Source organism: Desmodus rotundus, chromosome 2 (assembly GCF_022682495.2).
Source record: "Desmodus rotundus isolate HL8 chromosome 2, HLdesRot8A.1, whole genome shotgun sequence".
NCBI classification, from domain to species: domain Eukaryota; kingdom Metazoa; phylum Chordata; class Mammalia; order Chiroptera; family Phyllostomidae; genus Desmodus; species Desmodus rotundus.
In genome coordinates, this window is record NC_071388.1 from 161,638,000 (window position 1) to 161,665,913 (window position 27,914).

The 27,914-nt window shown below is 37.8% G+C and overlaps 1 protein-coding gene across 3 annotated transcripts in view; it reads right to left on the bottom strand.

Moving 5' to 3' along the window:
- The window catches only part of ATF2 (activating transcription factor 2), an 82,823-nt gene extending 55,865 nt beyond the window's left edge, over nucleotides 1-26,958 (bottom strand). For 2 of the 3 annotated variants that reach the window (XM_024561460.3, XM_024561458.4), the window contains exons 1-4: nucleotides 26,790-26,957; nucleotides 14,711-14,811; nucleotides 5,723-5,797; nucleotides 2,461-2,530 (exon numbers count right to left, since the gene is read on the bottom strand). In XM_024561460.3, the coding sequence (XP_024417228.1) occupies nucleotides 2,461-2,530; nucleotides 5,723-5,754 (102 nt within the window). In that variant the 5' untranslated portion in view covers nucleotides 5,755-5,797; nucleotides 14,711-14,811; nucleotides 26,790-26,957. Of the gene's footprint in view, nucleotides 1-2,460; nucleotides 2,531-5,722; nucleotides 5,798-14,710; nucleotides 14,812-26,789 lie in introns of all 3 variants that reach the window. The other variant, XM_045196260.3, reaches the window with a different exon arrangement.
- Between the last annotated feature and the right edge of the window lie 956 nt (nucleotides 26,959-27,914).

The window sequence follows — 27,914 nt, forward strand, 5'->3', positions numbered from 1 at the left end:
ATCTTGGACCTAAAAACGGAACTCACATGTTGAGGATGGTAGTCAACCTGCCCTGGAACTGCTACTTCTAGGCTGTTATGTAAAAAACAACAACAACAACAACAACAACAAACCCAACCCAAACTGTTCAAGCTATTGTTAGATTGAGTCTTTGTCTAAGCCAGCATCCTAAGTACAAAACGGGCTAAAAATTTGCCACTCCTAAGGCTATTTAAAACAGTTTGCCATAGCTTCTAAAGGTAATTTCTTTGGAATAAAGAGAAATGTAGGTTTTTTTTTTTTTTTTTTTTATGGTGACTATACTGAAGGAAATATGTCTGTATGCTTTCTTTTCTCTATTTGAGCATTCCAAACCTCCACCCCTCTCCCTTTTTACTCTCAAGTACTATGGAATAATTGGCCATGGTCTTATTTAAGGCCAGTCCCTCCACTAGAGCATCAGATCCTATCTTTTTATCTACTTAAGACTCCAATCCTACATCAGTCACTCTCTCCACAGTGTCAAATATGCTGTGATATTCCTACTATAAAATGCAAAACAAACAAGCTACATCTTCAATCCTACTCCACCCATATTTTTTGTTCCCTTCAAGCTAAACTCTAACAGCTGTCTTGCCCTGGCTCAGTGGCTCAGTTGGTTGGAGCGTTGTTCCATACACCAAAGGGCTGCAGGTTTGATGCCTGATCAGGGCACATGGTGGAGGCAGCAGATAGATATTTCTTACTCTCATTGATGTTTCTCTCTCTTCGATGTTTCTCTCTCCCCCTAAAATCGAAAACCATATCCTTGGGTGAGAATTTTAAAAAAATTAAGAAGAGCTGTCCTGTAATGTGTCCTTCATTTCTGGTTCTCCCCATTTTCTCTTCAACCTACTATAATCACATTGTTGTCACTGCCGTTTCCTGAATAATCACACCTAATAATCATATTTCTAAATCCAATAGTAAATAGTGAATACTCACCTTTTCCTATCAACTATGTGACTACATTGTTTGTACACTTTTAAACACTTCTATTGGACTTCCAGGACATAATTTTCTTCATTGTCTGCTGCTTCTCAGCGTCCTATGCTATTCCTCCCCTTCTTTCTGACTTCTAAATACAGACTTCCTCAAAGCTTAGTTCTTCTCCTACTTCTCTATCTATACTATTTAAGTATGGAAGTAAAATTAAGCAAACATGGGAATTACAGGTTACTAGAATGAAGGTGTTACAAACCCTGACAATGCAAAAAAAAGAATAATTATCAGACACCAAGAGATGGAAAAGAAGAGGTAAAAGGAAGTATGAGTGTTAAATCCTTTCACAACAGGGAGTATACGAACCGATTCTAACTTCTTAATGTTTTCCTTTTTTCATTAGAGAGATCTTTTAAAAAACAATCTCTTATAAAATACATACACACATATATTCTTATAGTCCACAATAGGTTTCTTTTTGTTCTGTTGAATTTAAGCAAATTTAAATGTAATACTTTTTATTAAAAAATGGCATGTGTATTAGTAAAAGAGTCAATCAGAAAATAACAAATAATTCTTACTATTTTAAGAGAATAGAAAAAGGAACTAGGAGTTTGCTGGAGACTAGTTTCTAAGAATAATTCCTCAACAGCAGAGCAAAACCGCTCACTGTCCGAGGCTGGCTCTAAAGCCGCATGTGTTCCCAGTGACCCAGGGGATGGCAAGGGTTGTGTCTCTTCGACCCGCTCCAGCAAAATGGGCGATTTCAGTGACACCACCTCCCTTTCCACTGAACTCTGTACCAAATTCAAGGAGTAAATGTGATTTACCAGAATGAAACACTTTAATGCTTATTTTTGATGTATAATTTGTATATTTAAGTACTCTGTAATTTCACTACACATTATATTTATTCTTTAATTCTTTAGTGTCTATAGTTATTTTAAGATGAGAATAATTATAATAGCAATAAATTAATAATTTAATAGCCTGTTACAAAACACTGAAATATTATTTTCTGAAACAACACTGAAGTATTATTTTCTGAAAATGCATCCACACATGCTCTGTATTAAAGATGTTAGACTTAAGAACATTAATACATTAGTAATGCTCTCAGGTGAATATTAGCTAATTTCATAAGAGTTTAGCAAATAAAATAATTTTCATATAAAGTAATGTACATCTAATTTCCAATTAGGCAGTTTACAGTGATTTTCAACCAATAATGGCCAAATGAAAATACTTTTAAACACTGGATTTTGTCCAGGTTTTCCATCTCTCCATTATAAGACAACTTCTTTTCCATATTAGATTGAATTTTTTAAAACTCAGATAATGCTACTGAGGAAGAAGAATTTCTTACCCTAGTTTTTCTGGGTTGTTTTCATTTAGCTCCAAAATTGTACAAAACATTGTAAGGGAATCCTTTTAATGGCTGTTATTAGTGCCTTAACAAATATAGATACGAAAAATAGTTTGAAGTAATCTATTTATTACCTGGCCACATCCAGGGGCAGTGCATAGAAAGGGTTTGTCATCACTCATATTCCACAGGTCCTTGTATTGCCTGTAATAAAACATTAAGAGATGGCTAAATGTTTTACCATACAGATTTTTGAAGAAAGAATAATTTAAAATGTAATGTATTTTTAAAAAATATTTATTTTTAGAGAGAGGGAAAGAGAGGGAGAAAGAGAATGAGAGAAGTATCGATCAGTTGCCTCTTAAGTGTGTGCCCTGACTGGGGGCAAAACCCACAAGCCAGGCATGTGTCCTGACCAGGAACTGAATCCACCACCTTTCGCTTTGCAGATTACACCCAACCAATTAAGCCACACTGGTCAGGGCAAAATGTAGTATTTTTTATTTTCACTAAGTGTATTACTTTTCCTACCTGACTGTGAAATAATACACTTTTACTGACATTTTAATGTTATCTTCTATTTTGAGTAGACAAACGTGTGTAGCATGCAAATTTTTTGCTATAGAAAAAAAGGGTAGGATTCCTGGTCTATCAGGCTAAATCTTTCCTGTTAAATAGTAAAAGGCAGAAAGAATGAAATCCTATTGTTAGAAAATCACCACTTTGACCTTCAATAAAATAATGGATATAGACAATGGATCAAGTCTGATAAAACCATTAGGAGAGAAAGCGATGGGAGCTTTATAATGGTTGGATTGGGAGCTTTATAACGGTTGGATTGAGACTGACCTAAACTTACCGGTCAGTCTCAAATTAACATCACTAGAAGTGGCACAAAAAGACATTACATGTTTCTTGATATGATGCAATAGAAAACACGTGAAGTATACTTGGGGAAAAAAATGTCAAACTTGAATGTAATCAAGCCTCTGTATATCCAACTACAGGAAATACAGGCGACAGAAAAACATGTTAAACAACACCACCAGGCTGCACTTAGCTAAATTCTGTAGGACAAAAAACCTGGTCTCTTCAACAAATAAATAGCATAAGGAACAAAGTAGGGGGAAGTGCTTTAGGTTAAAAGAGGTTTAATTTAATACGGTGACCTTTTTGGACACTGATTTGAACAACACAACTACAAAAAGACATTTTTAAGTCAAGATTATTTTCCTACTTTTCTATTTAAGTTCTCAATTATTCCTTTTATCAACTCGTAGGTATTTATTTTATTTTTGTTTTTAATAGGAATTATGTATATCAACTGTATTTGACTCAACTAAAAATTCTTTGTCAACACTAGCTTAACTTTTCAGAGCAATGTTTCCTAAAGCATTTCCTTTTTTTAAAAAAAGTGTATTTTATTGATTATGCTAATAAGTTTTCCCAATTTTCTCCTTTATCCCCCCCTCTACCCTGCAAGCCCCCCAACCATCCAGCATTCCCTGCCACTTAGTTCATGTCCGTGGGTTGTACAATGTACCTTCTTTGAGTTCTCTGTTTCCCATACCATTTTTGACCTCTCCCCATCTATTTTCTGCCTACCAATTTTGCTTCTTCTTCCCTGTACCTTTTCCCCCATTCCTCCCTTCCCCCTTCCTACTGAAAGCCCTCCATGTGATGTCCATTTCTCTGATTCTGTTCCTGTTCTAGTTGTTTGCTTAGTTTTTGTTTTCGCTGTTTTTCTTTTATTTTTTTAGGCTCATTTGTTGGTAGTTGTGAATTTGTTGTCATTTTACTGTTCATATTTTTGATCTTTTTCTTAGATAAGTCCCTTTAGCATTTCATATGATAATGGCTTGGTGATGATGAACCCCTTTAACTTGACCTTATCTGGGAAGTACTTTATCTGTCCTTCCATTCTAAATGGTGGCTTTGCTGGATAGAGTAATCTTGGATGTAGGTCCTTATCTTTCATGATTTAAAATACTCCTTTCCAGCTGCGTCTTGCCTGCAAGGTTTCTTTTGAGAAATCAGCGGATAGCCTTATGGGCAGTCCTTTGTAGGTAACTCTTTTCTTTCCTCTTGTTGCTTTTAAGATTCTCTTTGTCTTTAATCTTGGGTAACTTAATGATGACGTGCCTTGGTGTGTTCGTCTTTGGGTCCAACTTCGTTGGGACTCTCTGGGCTTCCTGAAAGTCTATTTCCTTTGCCAGATTGGGGAAGTTCTCCTTCATTATTTTTTCAAATAAGTTTTCAATTTCTTGCTGCTGTTCTTCTCCTTCTGGCACCCCTATGATTGGGATATTGGAACATTTCAGGTTGTCCCAGAGGTTTATAAGACTCTCTCTTCACTTTTTTGAATTCTTTTTTCTTCATTTTGTTCCAATTGGATGTTTATTTCTTCCTTTAGTTCCAAATCATTGATTTGAGTTCTGGTTTCCTTCCCATCACTGTTGGTTCCCTGAATATTTTGCTTTATTTCATTTTGGGTATCTTTCATTTGTTTTTGCATTTTTCAACAAAGCTCAATCAGTTCTGTGAGCATTTTGATTATCAGGGCTTTAAATTCTCCATCAGATAGTTGGCTATCTCCTCATCGCTTAGCTCTCTTTCTCAGGTTTTTGCTCTGTTCTTTCATTTGGGCCCTATTTTGTTGTCTGGTGCTCCATTTAAGTTGTAAGGAGGCGGGGCAACCCTCCTTGCCGCGCTGCCATGCTGTTTGTGGGGGAAGGGCCAGAGAGGGAACAGTGCAGCTCCTCTGCTCATCTCTAGGCCACTTTTCAATGAACTCTCTCATGTGAGATTGGGAATTTCTCCCACTGCAGCAACCGCTGTAGCCCACAGCCCACTCTGAGTCTCAGTTTCCCCTTAAGTTGGCCCCTCCTGCTCAGCCTACCACCTTGCCTGGCTAGCCCCGCTTGCAGGGTCAGCTGCCTCCCTGCGGTTTCTCTCTGTCCACTGCCTTACAGGTCTGGCTGTCCTGTTTGACTGTTTCTTTAATTCTGTGGAGTTCCATTTTCTGATCCTTCTGGTTGTTTATTGATTTTAGATTGGTTGTTATCCTCCTTTTGGTTGTGCAAGGAAGCGAAAGGTTTCTACCTACACCTCCATCTTGGCCAGAACTTGTGAGCATTTCCAATAAGGATGGCAACAGCTATTACAGAAAAAAGGTATGTGGCCAAACAAATACGGGAAATGTTTAGAGCATTGTTTTTTTGGTACGAATTTTCAGAGCCATCAATATGTTCAAGTGAAATGACTAAAGGAACATTTAGAATATTTTTTCATATTCATGGAAAAAAACTTATTAAAATACTTATCTAGAAACAACCTATTAAATTTTTTACTCTAAAATACTGAAAATGGTAAAAATATCAAATATTGCATACATACCTGGCAGAGTTCACATGTAACTTGAATTTCATAAGGTGAACAACTTATCACGTCCTTTTTCTCATGGCAAGGATACTGAAATAGAAAGTTGTTCCCCACTGTTAATAGTTCTGAAACCCTTTTTAAAAAAATTCATTTATTTTTATTCAGTTACAATTGTCTGCATTTTCTCCCCATCCCTCCACCCCACCCCACCCCAGCCAGTCCCACTTCCCTCCCCCACCTATACCCTCATCCTTGATTTTGTCCTTGTGTCATTTATAGTAGTTCCTGTAATCCCCTCTCCCCACTGTCCCCTCCCCACTCCCCTCTGGCTATTGTTACAATGTTCTTAATTTCAATGTCTCTGAAATCTTTTTTTTAAAGATTTTATTTATTTATTTTTAGAGAGCAGGGAAGAGAGGGAAAAAGAGAAGGAGCAAAATATCTATGTGTGAGAGAAACATCCATCAGTTGCCTCTCACACGTCCCCAGTCAAGGGCCTGGCCTGCAACCCAGGCATGTGTCCTGAGGAATTGAATCTGCCCAGGACGCCCAACCCACTGAGCCATGGTGGTCAGGGCTAATTTTGAAACATTTGTTTAAACACATTGGAAAAAAACAACACTCAAATAATGACTCTCTGTAACATTACTGTCATCCAAAAATCCAGTCACTATAGAGTACTGCTAATAGAGTACTATAATAGAGTACTGCTTCTTAAACATAAACACCATGTAAATGCCATTTATATAAATTTAAAAATAGAAATATGAGCATTTATAAAAAATATATAAAACTTATATATAAAGTATATAATTTTATATAAATTCTATGAAATGTATATATTAATACATAGGACTGCACCACAAAGAGGGTAAAAGAGGAAATAAAATTATTTTGGCCTTTATGACTATGGTGGAAGAGCAGCCATTAAGAGGGTGAAAAGCCTGACTTCTGAAGGCTGATGAGAAAGATGAGAGCTGGTATTTCAAAACATCTATTCAGAAGGCTTTTAAGTTTTTGAAACTGTAGTCCATGGTGGTCAAGTCCTCAGACTTATTCATCAAAATCTATTTGTCCCATAATGTATTCATCTATATAAGTAGCTCTCTCTTCCATAACTTTATAACTTACTTTACACTAGCTTAAGGACAAGTAACATACTGAAACTACCTAGGTTAGTGGCCCATTTTTAAAACTCTGCTAATATTGTTTCACCTTACATTCACTGAAACCCCATCTAATGGTGTAAAGAGTATATATGCTTATTCAAATAAGCCCATGGCACAGTCAAAAAGATTTTGTTTTTGATAATTTTGCTTATAATTGTGGTATCAAGAATGTCTTGGCTCAGAAACGGTGGACAGTTCTCGTAGGAAGTGTGTAAAAACTAGCTGCAGTTCTGAGGCCTGGAGTCCCGAGTGATGTGGTGTAGCAGATAGGGAGAAGAAAGATTTCTCCCTGGCCCTGGGCAAAACTTGTGTCTAGAAAGATTCCATTTCTTCATTCACATTCACCTTTATCATGCTGTTTGTGAAAAGAGGGAAAAGAACACTAGAATAATCCAAAGGAAACCTATAAAAGTTATGCTTCTGTCATTATCATAGAATGTGGGCTCAATGAGGGCAAAGAACTTATCTTTCGGTTAACTACCTAAAACAGTGCCTAGCTCATAACATTTACTCACGAAATATTAAGGAATGAATAAACAGCTGTATGACATGGACAAGTCAAATAAATATCGAAAAACCAAAGCAATATTTTAACTTAGTTAAGTTTCAGAAGCATTTAAACACCAAATACATGCCAAAGCACAAAGATTTTTCATGGCGCAGGTAGAGGGGACAACTGGAAAACAAGCAGCACTTGCGCTTGAGAACTTTCAGTGTAGCAAAAGAAAGAGGAATACAGAAATCTATTATCATTTCAATTCCTTTGGAAAGAATGAGATAAAATACTATGAGAATACAGAGGTAGTACAGAGACCAATCCGATAGTTTTAGAAATGCTTTCTGATAGATTTAACTCTTGGTACCCTTCTCTCTCATCTTTCCCACTCCTCCCCTACCACAACTGTCCCCTTTCTCTATAAAAGAAGGTCCTTACCTACCTGTCAGCCTAGTTCCTGGCCAACCAATTAAAATTCCCATTTCATATTGCTATTTTTCTAATACCTTGCTGAGGTAGCTATAAATATAAGCTTATATCTCAAAGTGGATTCATCTTTGGGACATCTCTTTGTTAATCTAACTGAATCTCAAGCCTCTAAATCCAGGCTTATCTCCCTTTTACAGCAAGGTTGGAAATATGCTCATAGGAAAGCCTGGAAGGGAGGCTTTTGTTCAACTAGAAATTGTTGAGGAGGTCAATGACTGCAGACAGAGAACTGTTAATATACCATACCACTATCTCTGGCAAGCACCCACTACTTATAATGGTGGGAAAATCACTGTTAAAAAGAATACACAGGAGAGTTCTAGGCAGTATTTAAAAGAAATCAGCTGTATTTCATTGTTATAAGATATTTTATTTTGGAACCTCAAACTTTGTTAAAGGTATACTTTGCATTTTGTTTGTTAAACATAGCCAGAGCAAGTTCCACTAACAGGTATCCCACATAAATAATCAATCTTATATAATTACTAAAAACCCCTAAAAGCTAAAGATATAAATAGGGTTCAAAAGGGCATTGTTATTTCCTGAACTAATCACACCTACTGAGCTACAATGTTATAAATAACTTTAAATTTGCTCCCAGAAAAATATAGCAAAAATAGAAGTCACCCAGAATAGCACCACTCAGAACAAACTACTGTTTAACACTCCAGGGTACATATTCCAGTCCTATCAATGTACGGAGATACGTAACTTTAAAAATTGCAAAAATATTACCATAACTTTCTTTAAAATATAGTCATCCAAATTCTGCCACATCACTAAACAGTGGTATCACTAAGTATTAGATGTTGTTTTTAATAGCTATATGGTATTCCATCATAAAAATATGATCTATTTAGAACTAATTCATTATTAGTGGATGTTTAACATCAATAAATATCCCTCAGGACAAATTTTTGTGCAGTATCTGTAATAATTTCCACAGGATGAATTTATAGATGTTAAATCGCTGTCAAAGTGAAGGCATATGTTTTTTTTTCCAATTACAATTTACATTCAATATAATTTGATTAGTTTCTGGTGCACAGCATAGTGGTTAGACAATCATACACTTTACAAAGTGTTCCCCCTATATTTCCAGCACCCACTTGGCACCATACATAGTTATTACAGTATTATTGACTACATTTCCTATGCTGTACTTTACACCCCCATGACTATTTTGTAACTACCCATTTGTACTTCTCAATCCCTTCACCTTTTTCACCCAGTCCCCCAAACTCCCTCCCCTCTGGCAACCATCAGTCTGTGCTCTGTGTCCGATAAGTCTGCTTCTGTTTTGTTTGTTCATTTATATTGTTCTTTAGATTCCACATATAAGTGAAATCACATGGTATTTGTCTTTCTGACTGACTTATTTCACATAATACCCGCCAGGTCCATTCATGATGTCACGAAGGGTAAAATTTCATTCTTTTTATTGCTAAGTAATATTCCATTGTATACATGTAGCACAACTTTCTATCCACTTGCCTACTGATGGGCACTTGGGTTGCTTCCATAGCGTGGCTATTGTAAATAATGCTTAGACGAACACAGGGGTGCATATATTATTTCAAATGAGTGTTTTGGGCTTTGAAGGCATATTTTTAAGGCTTTTGATTTACATCTCTAAACTGTCCTCAAATATATAATATTGATTTCTACTTCACAAGTAGTGTACAAAAAGGCCTCATTTTTCAAAATTCACACCAAGAGTAGACAGTATTTTTTAACATTTTTGTTAAGATTAGTGAAAAAAGCTAATTTTAAGGTTGCATAGCTTGACATACTAATAAGGTGGAACTTTTTCATATATATATTAAATGGTTCTTTGTAGTTATCTGTGAACTGCTTCTTTTACTGATTCTTAGAAAATCAAATGTCAGTCCAAAATTCTTTCTTGAATATAGATCACAGGCTTTTTCTTATGATTTGACTTTCTGGTCATGTACCTTACTATGCTCCTGATCTGATCCTAACTACTCAACCTGTAAAAGTGGGTCCCAAAGGGTGACATGATTTATATTCAAAAGAAAAAAAAATGAAATGAGAACTTTTCAACTGCTCTATGAACTGTGCCTACCAACTGGTATGCCTTGCTCTACTGAAGTATATCAACTATTATGCTTTGCTATTCTATGGCTACCAATTATACCAACATTTTATATGAACCACATTTAAAAAAAAAAGCACAGACTCTTTTGGGGACTTGTAGGGTTATACAGCTGACCTTTTATCAAATAAAATCACACATAATATAAAATGCCAATGAGAAAATAACTTTAGATTTAACTAAAGTTGTTAAAGAACAACTTTAAGGAAAGATGAATAGAAGAAAATGGGAGAAATTAATTGGCAAACCATTTCTTGTAACGTAAAATTAACATATAAGTCAAGTCTCCAGGAAAAAAAGGGTGTGTTCCTAAGAGGCAACTTAGGCCATCGAGGGACAGCCCAGTGCCGAGTGTCAGAGCCTAGGCAAGCTGAGCACGGTGTCCATGCATGGGAATGGGGTTGGGCCTGAGGGGAATCTGAGCTGGGCGAGGCAAGTGTGTGAGAGGGAAGGTATCCTCATGTGGGATCGATGCCCAAGCAGGGTGAGGAGGCATCCACATGAGGTAAGGAACAGGGCTGGCCCCATCCAGCAAAGGATGTCAGGGCCCAAGCAGAAGGATATCTACTCACTAAGGAGGAGAGGGCCTGGTGACAACAGGCAATTCATTATACATATACACAGGGATTGAGAACAGATAAACATATCAAGGATGTGGTAGGTGAAGGTAAGTCCACACTATGAGTGAAGGTAATTACATATAATGAACCCTTACATAAGACGAGACTTGAAGATATTCATGTGAACTCATGGCTTTCAATATAGATACACAGACACAGACAATCAAGTGTACATATATATGCATTTTTTGATAGATTCATGTATTTCCCTAGCTGTGCCCACTGAGAGGGCCTGGGAACACTGATACCCCTTTAGCAATAAGCCCACTTAACACCCAGATGTTGATGTCTAGACACCATTCCCCACCAAAAGGAACTTGGGCTCCTTGAAAATTTAGCTGATTTCAGGGCTGGGGCAGGGGAAGTACATGATGGACTTTGAATATCTTGAGCCAGAAAGTAAAGAACTTACATATGGCCAGAAAGTGGCCAAATCTAGGCCAGTTTGAGAATCAAAATAAATAATGACAGTCATGGATCATATCTTCAATAAAATAGGATTCCATTAATCCATATTGATATAAAAGAATAAACTGAAAGTTTGACAAGAGAGAATATTTACATCCTCTCAAAGTATCACCCTATAAATACATTTTAATTACTAAAGGCAACAATAATATATAATATAAAAACCTAGCAGACATCACCTCACTCAAGTGATCTGAATTAACACTAGAAATAGGGGAAATCAGTACCGCGTGCCTGGAAAGGATGCAATAAGGATATATTATCACTTACATGATAGCTATGCCAAAAATACATTAACTTAATCACAAAGAAATATACAACCGCAAATTGAGGTAAACCCTTCAAAATAACTGGTCTATAATCTCTGAAAGGGTCCAAGTCATCAAAACCAAGGACAGACTGAGGAACTGTTTCAGACTGAAAAAGACCAATGAGACACAGCAACTAACTGCATGTGAGATGCTAGCCTGAACCTTTTTGCTGTAAATATAAAAGACATTATTGGAATAACTGGCAAAACTTAAATGTGACGTGCAAATTAGATGGCAGTATGTGTTAATTTCTTGATTTTCACGGTTGCATAGTGGTTTTGTAAGAGAATGTCTTATTGTAAGAAACAAAGTATTTGGGATGATGGGACATCATACTGGCAGCTTTTAAGATTTTGAACTTAAAAAATTTAAAAAAGGAATTTAAAATTTTAAAAACTTAAAAAACCTTTAGTTTACATTGTATGCAAATAATATGCACTACAATAGTTTACTATGTAATTGTTATATAATTAATATGTAGTTTTTAGCAGTAGTTACATGAGAAAAACACTACAAAATATATGGATTCTCGAACAATTTTCTACTTGTGCCTGGTTTATAACTTTCATGTTATGAGATATCAAAGCGTAGAAAAACTATGATCTGTGCTGCAAGATTAAGAATAACAGAACAGTAGAACAATTTCCGTATCTGAATAAAGACTCAGGGGTGATATTAGACAATTTGTCCAAAAGGATAGTTACCTTTTTTAAAAAAAATATAAAATGTGAGTTAAAAATCAGCCAAACAGAGGTACCAGCAATTCAAAATCATACTCAGGACTGGTGGATATTTTCTGTCATGTTCATACTGATAAGAAATTAATGAGAGCCAGAATGAAGTGGGCACAGAAAAACAGACACGAGAAACCACGCAGCCACGATGAAGGAATGTAGTTTCTGTGCTGCCTAACTATGCTTATGATTGTGTGATGAGAGAGTCTCCCCTAAACCCTGAGTATGAGGTTCCTTTCTTTTTCTTTTCTTTTTTAAACCTGAATATATCTGATTTTCTATCCCCTAACTGAGGCAAGCACCTGGCCAACCCTAGAAAGAGGGTCTGGGAAGACTGCTGAAGGAAGCAACGCCTGAGCTTAGTCTTTTCAATTAAAGAGGCATCAGCCAGTTACAGATGATGTTTTGGGCACAGGAGATACCATGTGCAAAGCACAATAAAGCAGAGTACACTGAAGGATCTGAGAACTTCTCTGATGGCTGAGGTGTAGAACATAAGGTTGAAGGAAAGGGAGGTGAGGCCAGAGAGGGAAGCATCTTGAAGGGCCTTTAAAGCCCTGGCCAGGAATTTCAATTCCATCCTTGCCTCCCCATCCCACCTGCACTCTGAGGTTGTAAACTAGGGTCCAATGCCAAAATGCTAAGCTGAGAAAGTTTTTCACATTTTTAATTGGTTTGGGTGGGGAGTGGTGGGAGGAAAGAAGAATAAGCAACAGAGACCTCAATGAAGCCTAAAATATTTACTATCTGGCCCTTTAAAGAAAAAGTTTGCTTAACCCTGCTGTAAAAAAAATGAAAAGAGCCCTGGCTGGTGTGGCTCAGTGGACTGAGTGCTGGCCTGAACCAAGGGGTCTCTGGTTCAATTCCCAGGCAGGGAACAAGCTGGGTTGTGGGCCAGGTCCTCAGTGAGGGGCACGTGAGGGGCAATCACACACTGATGTTTCTCTCTCTCTCTCTTTCTTCCTCTCTTCCCCTCTCTCTAAAAATAAATAAAATCTTTAAGAAAAATGAAAAGATTTTAAGCAGGTGGACTAGATAATGAAAGGGTCATGCTGGTAAGATCACTAATAGAAGTGTGGAGGATTGACTAGAGAGGGCAACACAATGCATAAGAAAACCAGTACAAGCTACTGCTAACCTCAGAGAAGAGAATGATGGTCTGAATTCAAGCAGTGCCAATCAAAACGAGAGGAAAGAACCTGTTTATGAAAAACTGCTCTTAGGATAAGACCTTAACATTGTTTCCAGACCCTCGCATGGACTGACTCCTGTCCCCCTCCCAGTCTTAGCTACCTCTTCATCTCTTGGCTGTAGTTACGTGGGCTTTTAATCAGCTCCCTCTCTTGGCCTCACTTCTCACTCATCCATCTTTTAGTTAACACCACTCCCCTCTGATATCCCTACATCCACTATCCCCCCACCCTGAAATTCAGATCTCTCATTTACTCAGTCATTCAGTCAATAAATATTTATTGAGTAGCTGCAGGAAGGTAGGAATTGGGCTAGACTTCAGAGTTCAATGATACAGACACACAGTCCCTGTCCTCATGGAATTTACATTTCATGGAAAATAGTTCTAACCAAATCAGTAGACGTGAACATTTAAGTTGGACAAGTAATTCAAAAGTATTTAACTTAGGTATCAATGTGTAAGAAAAAATTATCAAGTATTACCACCTTATATTTGCTGAAAAGTTTTTACTTTTCCAAATACACAGTACATTTATCTTCCAAATTTTTGTCAAAATTAAGAGTACATGTACTTTTGCACAGTTTTTCTTTGATCTGAACCTCCAGATTCAGGTACAACAGCATAGGCCAATTTGCTTGTGTATCTTGATATATCTGACAAAGTCCATCATCACACCACACTGCTTTGGAAGACTCTGTATGCCAGGCCACATTCATTAAATCAGAATTTTCTTTCCATTTTTAGAAGCTACGTCCCCAAATTATATAAATGGCTTGAGACCAGAAATCATTATACTTTGTATCTTTTGACATCTTTGTATCTTTTGGCACACCGTGGTTGCCACATAGATAATAAAGGTAAATGCTTGATTGTATGATTTTCTATTAATGTTTCTGATCAGCATGAAATGATAATGGTACTAAACTTAGTTGATATAATTCAAGCCAAAAGCAAGTAAATTTGACCTTTCAGTTAGCTTGTACAGCTTTAGAGTGGGTAATACTTTTTGTCCAGCATATTTTTGAAATATAGAAAATATGTCATAGATTAACTCCTGTTACTATTCTTATAAAATCCTGGAATTGGGACTTCCATATCAGGACCCTTTGCTAATATAGAAAGCTCCCTTGTCAGAGAAGTTTGGGAGCCTCTGAGTTAAACAAAATTAAGTACTTCAACCGAAGTCTTTGGTGTGCTAATAATGTGCTGCTATGCATAGTAGTTCCAAAATGACGTTTTCAAATTTGCTGAACCCCAGAATTTTTTTTAAACTAGACACTATCAATATGGTAGAACACTAGCATTCTGAGGACTACTGTCTGGAAACATCTGTTGAATTCAACAATATTTGAGAGACAATCACAAAGTAAAAAGACCACTTTTCCACAAAAAGTTTAAAGTCTCTTACCTTTCTGCCTGGTGGGCCATGAGCTTTATTCACTCTGCTGCCTCAAATCCCTCAGCTCGGATCAAGTAAGTGGTGCCCCTCGGGTTTCCTTCCAAGTATCCCTGGGGCAAAGGAGAGGCAGAAAAGAGTGAACTCATTACTCTGTGACATCTAAAGAAAATGCCTCATGCAGTTCAACTCCATTTACTACATTTTAAAAAATGTGTTTTTTATTTTATATTTTAAAATGCATCTCTAAAAAAATACAATGTGAATTTTGCTTTTCACTCTCTTATTTTTTTATACAAAACTTAGGGTTCCCCCTAAGTCTTCAGCGCTCCAGGAAGATGTTTATCCTGTGCCCTCCCATAACCCCAGGCACACTGCCACCTACTAGAGGTGTAAGTTTCAAGGATGGAAGTACTGCAGTAGAATCCTGGTGAAAAGAGAAAAATGGAGCTTTCTATGATAATAGAAGGGAGAGGTAGTCATAGGTGACAGGTGAAATGGCAGTGCCCAATCCAAGCACCAAAACTGTTAGTGAAAACTAACAGTGTTTCTCGTGTCAGTGCTGCAGCACAACACCCATGGGACCCAGTTTACGTGCTTGTTATTTGGAAACAGCTTGACTTTACACCTGAATCAGTTAGAATTAGGTTCCGCTGTGAGTGACGGCAAACTCAAAAGGACAAAGACTTAAATGATTCGTAAGTTTCTCTCTCTCACATAAACACAGGTGTCCAGAACCGTTATCTAGAAGCCCAGGCTCTTTCTATTGTCTTTTGTTGTCTTTCCAACCTTAACATGAGGGGTCCCCTTCACGTTTAAAATAACTGCTCAAGGTCTAGTAATACATCTGCTGATCAGACAACAGGAAGGAGAATGGGGAGATATGCAACAGCCTCTCTTTAGGGAAGCTTTTCAGAAACCTCACAGAAAACGTCTATTTACATTCCAGAGGCCAGAACTTAAGTCACATGGCTATATCTAGCAGGAAAGCTGGAAAATATATTCTTTATTTTGCCATATGCTCAGCTAAAAAATGGAGCATGTATAATAAGGAAAAAGAATGAATACTGGTGGACAATTAGTTGTTTCTATCATCATACTCATTTCATTCTAAAGTGAAGATGGTTGGATACCTCGTACAGCTGCATTAGCAGTCTACTGAGGGGAGCTTTCAGAAGCAGAAAGTTCTGCCAAGTGTCCAAAGAGCAAGACCAATGTTCAAAAGGATTTCTCTCAATACGCAAGGCCAACCTCTGGTGACAGAAGTGAAAAATCTGAAGACCAGAATAACAATGTCAGAGTAAAGAAAAAATAGTTGTACTCTGGGAGGATAACTCACATAAGCAGTCTATAAAACACAGAATTACACAGGGTCATTATGTAAATAATGGGAGTGCCAAGGTGAGATTGGGTAAGAATTTGGCAGAAAGCTTGGTTACCAAATGCATTTGGGAAAGGCAGCTAACCTAGAAAGAAGATGAAGGAAAAGTACACTTTCTTCTCCACTAGGCCATGTATGAACTTCAGAGATTTCCCTATTGTAGAGACTATTGGAAAGAAGGGTTGCACTTTACCTTAAATAAAGTTGGCTGAACTAGCTTTAATATGTTTAAAACTTTGATGCAAATGCCAGAAGCTGGAAAGACTCTCATTCCAAAGCTGGAAACAAAATTGTTTTATATACAGACTGTTTCTTAAAGGGAAAGGGACCCCAAACGGGATATATTCAGCTACATAAATGTAAGACTGGGACTATAAATGAAGCAGCAGTTCAAACAAGTGGCTCTGTGGGATAATATGAAAGTTCCCATCTTCTAGGCAGAGATAAATTACTACCACCCTATCCTAGCTACTTCTTCTATTTCTTCTATTTCTTCTATTCTTCTTGTATTTCTTCTGTTTGGATATAACTAACCTGTCGATAAGGAGAAGGATAACTAATGGCAAGGATTCTGAAAAAAGGTAGATTACTGTGCCAGGAAACAGGCCCAAAAGGTAGTGTGAGAAAGGAGCTGATTTTCTGGGCCGTGGACTCAGAAGAGTCTAACGTACTCAAAGGTAATCCTGGCTGGAAAAGAGAAGGTGGCTTCTGGCCTTAGGGGAGAACAGGAGCTAGGCCAAAAGGGCACAGTCTCTCAAGGCAGCAGTGTTCAAACAGATGTATGTATGACTGAAGGTACCTAAGACTTCCCACAGGACATCTGAACAAGCTAAGTTTTAAGAAAATCAATTTCCATACCTTCACCCTGCCTATGTTTGCTTTCTTAAAAATGATCTGCCTACTTTCCTTAAGTCCCCATTCTTTCACATTTCAAAAAAAACCCACGTCTCTCACCCAGATGAAATCTTATTATAATGTATTGCCCCAGGCTGTAAAAACCTCCACGGAACAAAACAAGGGATAATTTAAAATAAAAGTGTCTTAAAGCCCCCATTAATCAAGGCACCACTAAATCTCAGACTTGCATCTTTTCCTGTCTTATATTTTTGTTAAAGTAAAGTATGGCTTTAAGAATGGTGTTTTGCCCTATGTTTAGGAATGTTCTCAATTCAGATATTGTACAGTGTAATGACAGAACAAAACCCCCACTTTCATTTACTAATTGCCTCTTTCATTCTCAAAATGTTGTCCAAAAATGCATGGTCCTGACAGAACTCCATGAGAACAAAGCAAAGAGGAAATTGGTAAGAAATTTTGAAAAGTTTAATTTATATTGGTTGCAGAGATGATAAGGTGGATCAATAAATACTTTAAAACATTAAAATACACTGGATACAAATAAAATTGTTAGGGAAGTGGAAATTAAATAACTTCCATAAGAAAAAGGAACAAGTTTCCAACTGTTGAAGATGAGTTATTTTTTTTAAGTGAACATACCAACATTTTATTGTCACATAAAATACCAAGATACGAAGCCTAGATCACTTGGCCCTTACTTCTCTCCTCCCAGTTCAAAATGCAAGCATCTCGTAATAGCCAGCTTTCTCACAGATCTGCAGTTAGGCTCAACACATTCACGCCTCAACACAATCTTCTTTGTAGTTTTAGCCTTTTTGCAGAAAATCGGATTAGTCTGCCCACCATAGCCACTCTGCTTCCTATCTCAAGGCTGCTTTGCTTGTGCAGACGGAGAATCCTGCCCTTCTTATATTGTGTCACTTTGCGGGGTTGATGCTTAACACACTTACAGAAAGTCTGGCGGGTTAGGAACTTCACAATGTTTCCAAGAGTGCTATCAGCATGAAAACTCAAGTTTGTTTGCTAAAATCAATGATACTATCAAATCACCATGGAAATTGGGTACTTACAAAATAGTGGCATTAATATCTGGAAAAGCCAGGATTTATACTTTTTTTCTACTTTTTAAATCAAACTTTTCAGGTGCATGTAAGAGCAGTAGGTAGAATGCCCCCCACCCCAGAGAAGTCCACACCTTAATCCCTGGAACTTGTGAACAGGTTATGTTACACTGCAAAATGGACTCTGCAGATGTACAGACCCTAAAATAGGAAGATTATTACCTGGGTTATCCAGGGGGCCCATTCTAATTACATGAGCAGAGAACTTGCTCTCTCTGGAGCCAGTGATTCAGTAGCCAGGGTAGCAGCAGTAGCCACAGAGATTAGAAGCATGGGAGAGACCTGGCCAGCTATTACTGGAGCCGGGCAGCATTGGAAGCATTTCAGCTTCCAGGAGCAAGGACCAGCACTGACTGGCAGTCAGCAAAGAAAGAGGGACCTCAGATCAACAACTGCATTCAGCCAACAACCTGAACCTGAAAGTGAATTCTTCCCCAGAGACTCCAAAGGAGAAATGCAGCCCTCCCAAAATACTGATTTTGGCTTCATAAGACCCTAAGCAGAAGACCCATCTGAGCCCATCTGGACTTCTGACCTACAAAAACTGTTAAGATATAAAATAAAGTATGTGGTAATTTGTGACGCAGAATTAGATAATAGAGCCAAAAATGTTAAGGTGCCTAGGATAATAAGCCTGTGTCCCAAGGCTTCAAGGGAATCAGCATCTTACAGAAGCAGAGTTTTCTCTGTACTATAGTTTCCTTGTATCTTGGTCTAGTATTACAAAATGCAAAAACTGATCCTAGAGTTCACCATGGGAACAGCAAAATAGGCGTAATAACAACCTTAAACCTAAGAGTTTGAAAACCTCTAGCTATGAGTTGGTAGGACTTCATTCCCTTTTCAGGGTTAAAGTATCTTTGTATTTCTATATTAGGAAAATTTTATTTTATTTATTTTTCTAAGAGAAGGAGAGAAACCTCAATGTGTGGTTGCCTCTCGTGTGCCCCCCACACTGGGGACTTGGCCTGCAACCCAGGCATGTGCCCCGACTGGGAATCGAACCAGCAACCTTTTGATTCGCAGGCCGGTGCTCAATCCACTGAGCCACACCAGCCAGGGCATGGAAAATTTTAAGTAGTATGATTTCACTACAATCCTCTCCAATAAAAAACAATACACATTTCAGGGTTATCAAAAAGAATAAATAAAAATATGTGTAAAACACAAGAGTACAATGCACGGTAGTCATACAGTACCCATTAAGTTTCTTAATAGTTCTACTGTATTTTATTTTGACTTTAAATGTACATTTTCCTAATGCTTAATTAATCCTAATCTTACTACAGTCTTTCCTTATTTTTTAACCCTCACCCAAGGATATTGATTTTAGAGAGAAGAGGGTAGGACGTGAGAGAGAGCGAGAACATTCACTGGCTGCCTCCTGCATGCACCCCAACTGGGGATCAAACCCGCAACCTTTTGGTGCCTGGGACAATGCTCCAACCAACTGAGCCGCCTGGTCAGGGCACTACCTTTTTTATTTTTAAAGCCAGAAACTGAGAACTACATGTATAGTTTAACTCTTAAAGGCTTTTACATTACTCTCTAATCCAAATGTTATCTGGTATATAACATTTAGTTCATCAATGTAATGAAATCGAACTCCTCAGATGTGAGAAAAACATAAGGCCAGCTTTAATGAGGAAAGCAGCCGTTTTTAATTTTTCCTCACAGCACACGTGACAGATGTCCTTCACATGTACCACAACTCACACGAGTACACTTAAGTTTTGATGAAATTCCTCAAAGTTGATGGAACACATGAAGAGTTTTCTCAATATTGTATTCATGAAAGTACATTAGTATCTGAATAGTGATGTCAGCCCACTATCTCAAAATATCCTTTAATATAAATCGGTAGTCTGATTTTTATGTTAAACTTCATTTTTAAAATGAGTTTTGATTATTCACAGACCTCTAATCACTAGGTAAAGTAAGGCAAGCAAGTTCTTGTTTTGTAGTTTAAAATTACAACAGAACATTAGAAATATACAAAGAACTTACAGACTAACGGTTATGAATATGAACGGTGTGAATCTGAGTTTATACTAGTAACATCATTTTAGATTTGGTAATTGTATGCTGTATGAAATAATGTGCAATGCATTATTTTTGCTCAAGGTAATTGTATAAAATGTACTTACCATTTTTTTCTTACTAAAAAACGGTTTTTGTAAAAGTAAAAAGAAAACAAATTCACTAAGTATTCCCTATTCACAGAGCTCCCTAAGTATTACAATAATTCATAGTCGTCATCACTATTGAGTACATAAATAATTTCTCATTATAAAGGAGGCACAAATAAGACAGGGTATGAATTATGTATAATTCACATTACAACACGAGTAAGCTCACTTCGCTCTCCTCCTCTCAAAGTATGTCAAAATTCAAGTTAAGTGATAGAGGTATCAGTACAAGAATAACCCTCAAATATCCATATTTCAACAATAATTAAAATTCTTCCTTATAAATGATAAGACACCAGTGACTCTCCATACTGGTTGAGAACCAATGATGTAGTTATATTGGATGAATAGTTACTAAAGAATTTAAAAGAACACAGAACAGAATACTATGCAGCAGTAAAAAAGGAATTCTTTTTTTAAAACTTTATTTTTAAAATATTTTATTTTTTAAACATTTTTTTTATCGTTGTTCAAGTAGTTTTCTGCCTCCCCCCCATCCCTCCCCACTACCCCAGCCCTCCCCACCTCCCTCCCTTTTCTACCCCCCTTGTTATTGTCCATGTGTCCTTTATAATATTTCCTACAAACTCTTCATCCTTTTCCCTTATAATCCCCTCCCCTGTCCCCTCTGGTCACTGTCAGCCTGTTCTCAATTTCAGTGTCTTTGGTTATATCTTACTTGTTTGTTCATTTTGTTGATTAGGTTCCTGTTAAAGGTGAGATCATATGGTATTTGTCATTCATCGCCTGGCTTATTTCACTTCGCACAATGCTTTCCAGTTCCATCCATGCTGTCGCAAAGGGTAGGAGCCCCTTAAAAAAAGGAATTCTTACCTTTTGCGACAGCATCGATGGAGCTGGAGACTATTTTTCTAAGTGAAATAGCTAGTTGATGAAAGACAAATAGCATATGATCTCACTTATAAGAGGAAACCAAGGCAAAATAAACTAATGAGAAAAATAGAACCAGAGGCACAGAAACATGGAACAAACTGACAGCTGTAAGAGGGGAGGTAGGAGGTGGGGACTGGTTGAAAGATGATGAAGGAACTAGTCAAAAACATGTATGAATGACCTATGGACAAGAGTATGGGGATTGACTGTGGGGGGGGGGCTAGGTAGAAGGGGGCAAAGGGGAAAAAAATTGGGACTATAATAGCATAAACAATAAAATATTTAAATTAAAAAAAAATTCAGCCTTGGCTGGTGTGGCTCAGTGGATTAAGCGCTAGCCAGTGAACCAAAAGTTTGCTGGTTTGATTCCCAGTCAGGACACATGCCTGGTTTGCAGGCCAGGTCCCTGGTTGGAGGTGTGCAAGAGGCAGCCAACTGATGTTTCTCTCTCACACTGATGTTTCTCTCCCTCTCTTTCTTCCTCCCGTCCCCTCTCTGTGAAAATAAATAAAAATCTTTTTAAAAAATTAAAAAAAGAATTCAAAAGAACATTACAAATGTGGTATTTTAATTTGATTTCATCTACTATGTAAGGAAGAAATGAAAGGTCTCTCTGAAATGTAAAAATCATAATATAACAATTCTATCATCTCAAAATATAGATATGCTACACTGCATGAGCTGTATATATAGAGAGAAAGAGTCTGATTTGGAGAGAAAGGGTGTATATGGAACAAAAAAATATGAGATATTCTTTGACGTGGATTTATGAAAATTGTAAGGTGGTAAGCTCTACCACAAATTGTAAATTCCTAGGGAAATCCAACAATATTGCCAAAGCTACAAAGCAGACGGTTGATGTATTGCCTTCAAGCCACATTTCACATGTGCCTGGAGGGTCTGTGATAGATTATTATTATTTCTGAATGAACTTCAAAAATAATTACTACATCACATACTGAATACTCATTAAAGTTCCTGACACTGCTTTAAGCATTGCACATGTTAAGTATTTGAATTATCACAAGCTAGAAGTTAAATACTGTTATTCTTAAAAATAAGGAAACTGAGACACAAAGTAGTTATACTGTTTGTTCAGGTTGATACAGATAGTAAGTGGTAGACCCATGACAATCTGGCTCCTAATAACAACCCTAAAACAATGGTTACACACTATGTTCCAGAAAAATGATACTGAGGAAACAATAACTCAATTTGGCTATAACATGCATTTTCTTTATTTCAAGGGTTACTTGTATGGAATGTCGTGAATTTTAATAGGTCATAAATCCATAGTTCAGAAGGTAGGTCTTTTTTTTTTTTAATGGGTACTTATTTTTAATTAAAAAAAATTTTTTTAATTTGCCATCTTTTTATATATTTTTTTTCAATTTTTAAATTATTTTATTGTCGTTCAATTATAGTTGTCCGCAGAAGGTAGGTCTTCTATTACAACAAACTGCTCTGACCAGCATGGTTCAGTTGGTTGGACATCAATCTGGAAAGTGAAGGGTTGCTGGTTTGATTCCAGGTCAGGGCACATACCTGGGTTGTAAGTTCGGTTCCCAGTCAGGGTGCATTTGAGAGGCAACAGACCAATGTTTCTTTCTCATATTGCTGTTTCTCTCCCTTTCTTTCTGTCTCCCTTCCCCCCTCTCTAAAAATACATAAATAAAATCTTAAAAAAACAAATTAGAAAGAAACTAGCATAAGATATACAACATGTAAATTATATAAAACTGCATAAAATTTAAGAATTATTGTTATTAGACTTTACAAATTTTAGTAATCTGCCCTAGCTGGTGTGGCTCAATGGGCTGAGCTCCAGCCTGTGAGCCAAAGGGTCACCAGTTCCATTTCCAATCAGGGCACATGTTTGGGTTGCAGGCCAGCTCCCCAGGAGGGAGCGTACATGAGAGGCAACTACGTATTGATGCTTCTCTCCCTCTCTTTCTCCTCTGCCTATAAATAAATAAATAAATAAATAAATAATTTGTAGTGATCTTTATGAGAAACAGTGAAATGACAGAAAATATTAAATTTATAGTATCTGTCTCAGCATAGATCACTGGTGGACAAATAGCTACAGACTGCTATGGTTAACTAAATCAAACCACTCAGTAATGCAACTTATTCTCATTAATAATTCCTAATTAAGTAATCCTTCTTTATTAATAAGCACTACTCCAAAGTTGGTGAAATTATGACAAAGTTGGTGCATTCCTATTCTGATGGTGTAAATTTGCTCAAATGTTTGGGGAGACAAAAATTGCCATCTGTAGAAACATTTATATCCTCTGACCTAGTAATCTCATTTGAGATTAGTATCCTATGGAAACAATTCAAAATAAGTAAACAAGATATATGCACACAGATGCTCAATTCAGTGTTAAAGTAGGCAAAACCTGAACACAATTATTTTCCTGTTGGGCATTTATAATTGAGCACATTTTAATAGTCATTTAGTAAATGTCATGTAAACATTAAATATTACAAAGGTGAGATAACACTGGAAAAATGCTAATGCTATAAAAGTAAAATAAAATAAAACTGTATTACAATTCTGTAAAACTGTAATGTATATACACAAATTAGGAGGTGACAAAAATAATAAATACAAGTATTTGTTAATAGGGCAAAAATGAAGTTGATTTCTAGTAAAACTATTCTAACAAATGCTCAATAAATAAAAGGAAACACACTAGCCCAAACTTCAGAAAAGCTGTAAAATTGAAAAAGCAAAGGTTTATGTCAAATTAGGCAAACTAAAGAACTTAAGTTAGGGAGCTTATTTATAAATTTAATATACAGGAAGGTAACCATATATACTTCTAAAATAACCAAAATGCACTTGGTATTTTGCCAAATGGCTTCTGCTAATTACTGGGTTGGCTAAAAAGTTCATTCAGTTTTTTCTGTACAATGGCTCTAGTAGTGCTTAGTTGTCTTTAACTTCATCTGAAACAATTTTATTAGATCATATTGTGACAACTGTCATATCAGCATGCATTTAAAAAAACTTATAAAAATTGATGAATTTTTATGCAGCCATTTTAATATTGAAGACAGAAGAAAATACACAACATTTTAGGTGTATTATACTTTACTATTTCAAGAACGGTAAAAACGCAACTGAAACGCAAAAAAAAAAAAGATTTGTGCAGCGTATGGAGAAGGTGCTGTGACTGAGCGAACGTGTCAAAAGTGGTTTGCGAAGTTTCTTGTTACTATTGACATTTTCGCCAAATAATCCTTTGCTGTGGGGCTCTTATGCATTGTAAGATGTTTAGCAGCACCTCTGGCCTCTAAGTACTAGAAGCCAATAGTGGGAGATAGCCAATATACTCAAAATATCAAAATCAATAAAGTTATTGGTGCAAATGAAAAATGTGTCTTTTATTTTACGTAAAAAACCATATGGAGTTTTGGCCAACCCAATATATATGTATTGATTTTTATAAGGATCACTTGAATATCCAATTATTGTTATTCACTGGGTTTTAAAAGAGATTCTATAATTGCCTAAGGTGATACAAATAGTAAGATCCACAAACTTGATCTAATAATTTAATACACCAAGAGAACATATAAATCATTGAAACCCAACTTTTCCAAAAACAGAAATTTAGGAAGGAAAAATGTAGATGCTCTCTTGAGAGTTAGTGCTAGTTACAGGTAGTAGGAGTTTGATGCATAGCATATAATTTTTTTGATATTCATAGAGCTTCCAATAAAAAGCATCCCTACAAAATATTAAAGAGCTGACATAATAATTTCTACTATTATCTTATTTTAAAAATATAAAACAAATACTTCAAGTAAAAGAGTAAATGCAGGAATTTCTGGAATACATGTTAAACATTATAATATATCATCCAAAGTATGAAATAAGCAATCTAAAAAGGTATGTAAAAGAGAACTTCCAAGAAATGCAATCACATCTACAGAAGACACTGTGTGCCTGAAAAACATAGAGTCCCTGAAAACTCCTTCCTTATTGACAATTAAAACACAAACACTTAAACTCTGAATGACCACAATATTATATTTTAAATAATTAAAAACTTAAAGGCAGTAGCATCTTCTCAAAGGAAGATTAAACATGCTTTAGGAAAGCAGCATATACACCACCATAAATTTGTAAGATTCTTATAATTACTTTGCAAAGACTAGGACTCTTAATTGTAACTCAATTATTGGTGGCCTTAAAGATGCATGAACTTCCTTAAATCTGTTTCTTGATCTGAGGAATCTATTTTCTTTTTAACATACTTTATACATCAATGTTCCTACAATTTTGAAAAAAGCATTTACAATGTATTCCTCAATTCGGTGTAACAAATTTAATTAAGATATAACTGCAACTGTATGTGTCTTTCAGGGCACTTAGCCCTGCAGGGTTGACTTTTTAACAAGCTTCTCACCTTCATAGCTTGGGTACAAAAGACCAAGGATACATGGTTAAAGATTATGCCTAGAAAGGCTATTGCTGACAATGCCAGTGATTATGAATTTCTTCAAATAAGACAAAATGTGCTCAGAGGAAGTTTTGGTTCTGATTTCAAAAATATACATTAAACTCATGCATTGTTACCGTTTCCATGATTTAAAATCTCTAAGAAATTGTACCTTTCACATTAGAATTTAGGGATTAGTCAATAGGCCAAATTCCATCAGGTGTAATCCCTTTTACTCCATCACATGCGCTGTAGTGCTACTCTTGGCTTTCAGTTTTAAGACTCCCCATTAAGCGAGGACAATTTTACACTACCTAAGAGCACGCAAAGAGTCCCCAGGCTCCCCCACCCTCTCCCTCCTTCCAGGGGCGGTTCAACAAGGGAACGCAGAACACACACACACACTCGGCTTAGGTCCCTAGGGCATCAATAAAAGCACAGGTTATTTTCCAACAGGAGCTCTGCAGTCCACCCAGGGAGGTAAAGCGTGGGGGGAAATGCAAGAATCAATACGCACCCACATCTCAGCCCCGCCCCACCGGGAAAAAGTGGGGGGTGGTGGGAGTGTGAGGGGGCAGAAAGGACGGAAAAAGCCGAGACTACCAACTCCCAGGTTCTGCATACCATTTGTTCCAGCATGTTCCACCGCAGCGAGAGACCCTGACCCTATTTTCAGCCGTGCCTCCCTATCCTCATCTCTACCACCATCACAGACATAGTCCCCAACCGCTGAGTCCTGGGGTGGGGAAGCCAGAGCCAACCCTCTTCCTGGTCAATCCAAGGACTGAAAAGGGGATCCCTCTGATCCCTGAGCAAATCTGACGTGTTACCCAGGAACCTCTGAACTGACCAGAGGAGAAGACAAATCGGGGGGAGGGGTCTAAGAGGAGCCGTTATTCCTTTTTCTTCTTCCTTAGGAAAGCGCGCGAGCGGGGAGGGGCCGGAACAACGAACGCCTGTTACCTAACGGTCCGGCTCGGCCGGTCGGGCTCCTGAGGCCGACGCTGCGCGGATGCTGAGGTGGCAGCACAGTCTCAGTAGCCCCGAGGATTAGGCACCGAGGCAGGAGCGCCCGAGGTGATGGGAAGCGGGGGGTGGGGACTATGGTGAGCGACGTCGCCATGTTAGTGCCTTCTTTCTCCGTATCCCTACAGTCTCCAGTCCTGCGGCCCTCTCCCCACCACTACTCACCTTTCTAAGACACTAATTCATGCTTCGTTCGGTCGCCAGGGAGGCCTGAGCTCAACCGTGTTTACAAACTACCCTTGGAGGAAAGGGCTGAACGGCACTTTAAAGGCCACGGGCTCCCACAGGCTTCCGTCCTCTCTCGCGAGATCGGATTGACAACCCTTCTCCCCGCCCCACTCCCGGCATCCCCCTTTTTCTTCTAGTACCCCTCCCCTCTACGCACACGCCCCTTCTTGCCTGCTTTCAGATGGAGAGCCTCCGGGTCAGGTGATTCTTTCAGGTTTAAGAGAAGGGGGCAGGACTTGAGGAAGGCGGGGATGTAGGGGGCGGGAACCAAAGAACACTCAGTAGTTGGTGATTGGACAATGAGCCCGAAGGGCGGGAAACAGTTCTGGGAGGGGGTGGGACCAGGGAGCCAAAGAGGAGGTGTCTAGGTAGCACAGGACCTGTGGACACCGGTGATTGGCAGCCAGCTGGAGGTGGACTGTGTATGAGACACTGGAGCAGGTGGTTGTTGAGGTCGCGGGAAGCGGTTGACAATACGCGGGGAGCAAAAGCTGTAAGTAGCCGGAGGGAGAGCGGGACAGGTCCCCCGAGCCCAGCCCCAGGAGCCTGGTATTTCCGTTTCTGTCACTTCCTGGCCCTGGGTAGGAAGAAAGGTAAAGGCGCGCTCCTAAACCCACCTTCCGGCTACCCAGGAGCTTCCGTTAAACTGAGGGTTGGAAGAGGCGTGGTTTGCCGGAAATAACCCCGAAGCCCCCGAGAAGCTTAAAGGGAGACAGCCAGAAAAGTCAGTCCTGGAAAGAAAAGAAAAAGCCTTTGCTCTGAGTTGCATTTGTTCGGATTTTACTAAGCTATAAGTCGAACAGATCCTTCTGGTTCCTAAGCATCTAGTACAATGTATGATATTAGCATACAATTATGTTTTAAGTAACTTATCAAAAGGCAATACAATGCATTTCTGCTATAACACCATAATTTAAAAGAAAGTGCAAGAACTTGTTTGTAAGAGAAAGTCTTTCATATTATGGGGTATCCTATTTTATCAATTTTCCATTACTTAGTAGTTATAGATAATATGTATCCACTTTAGTAGAAATAATTTCAAACTTTTAAAACATCAACAAC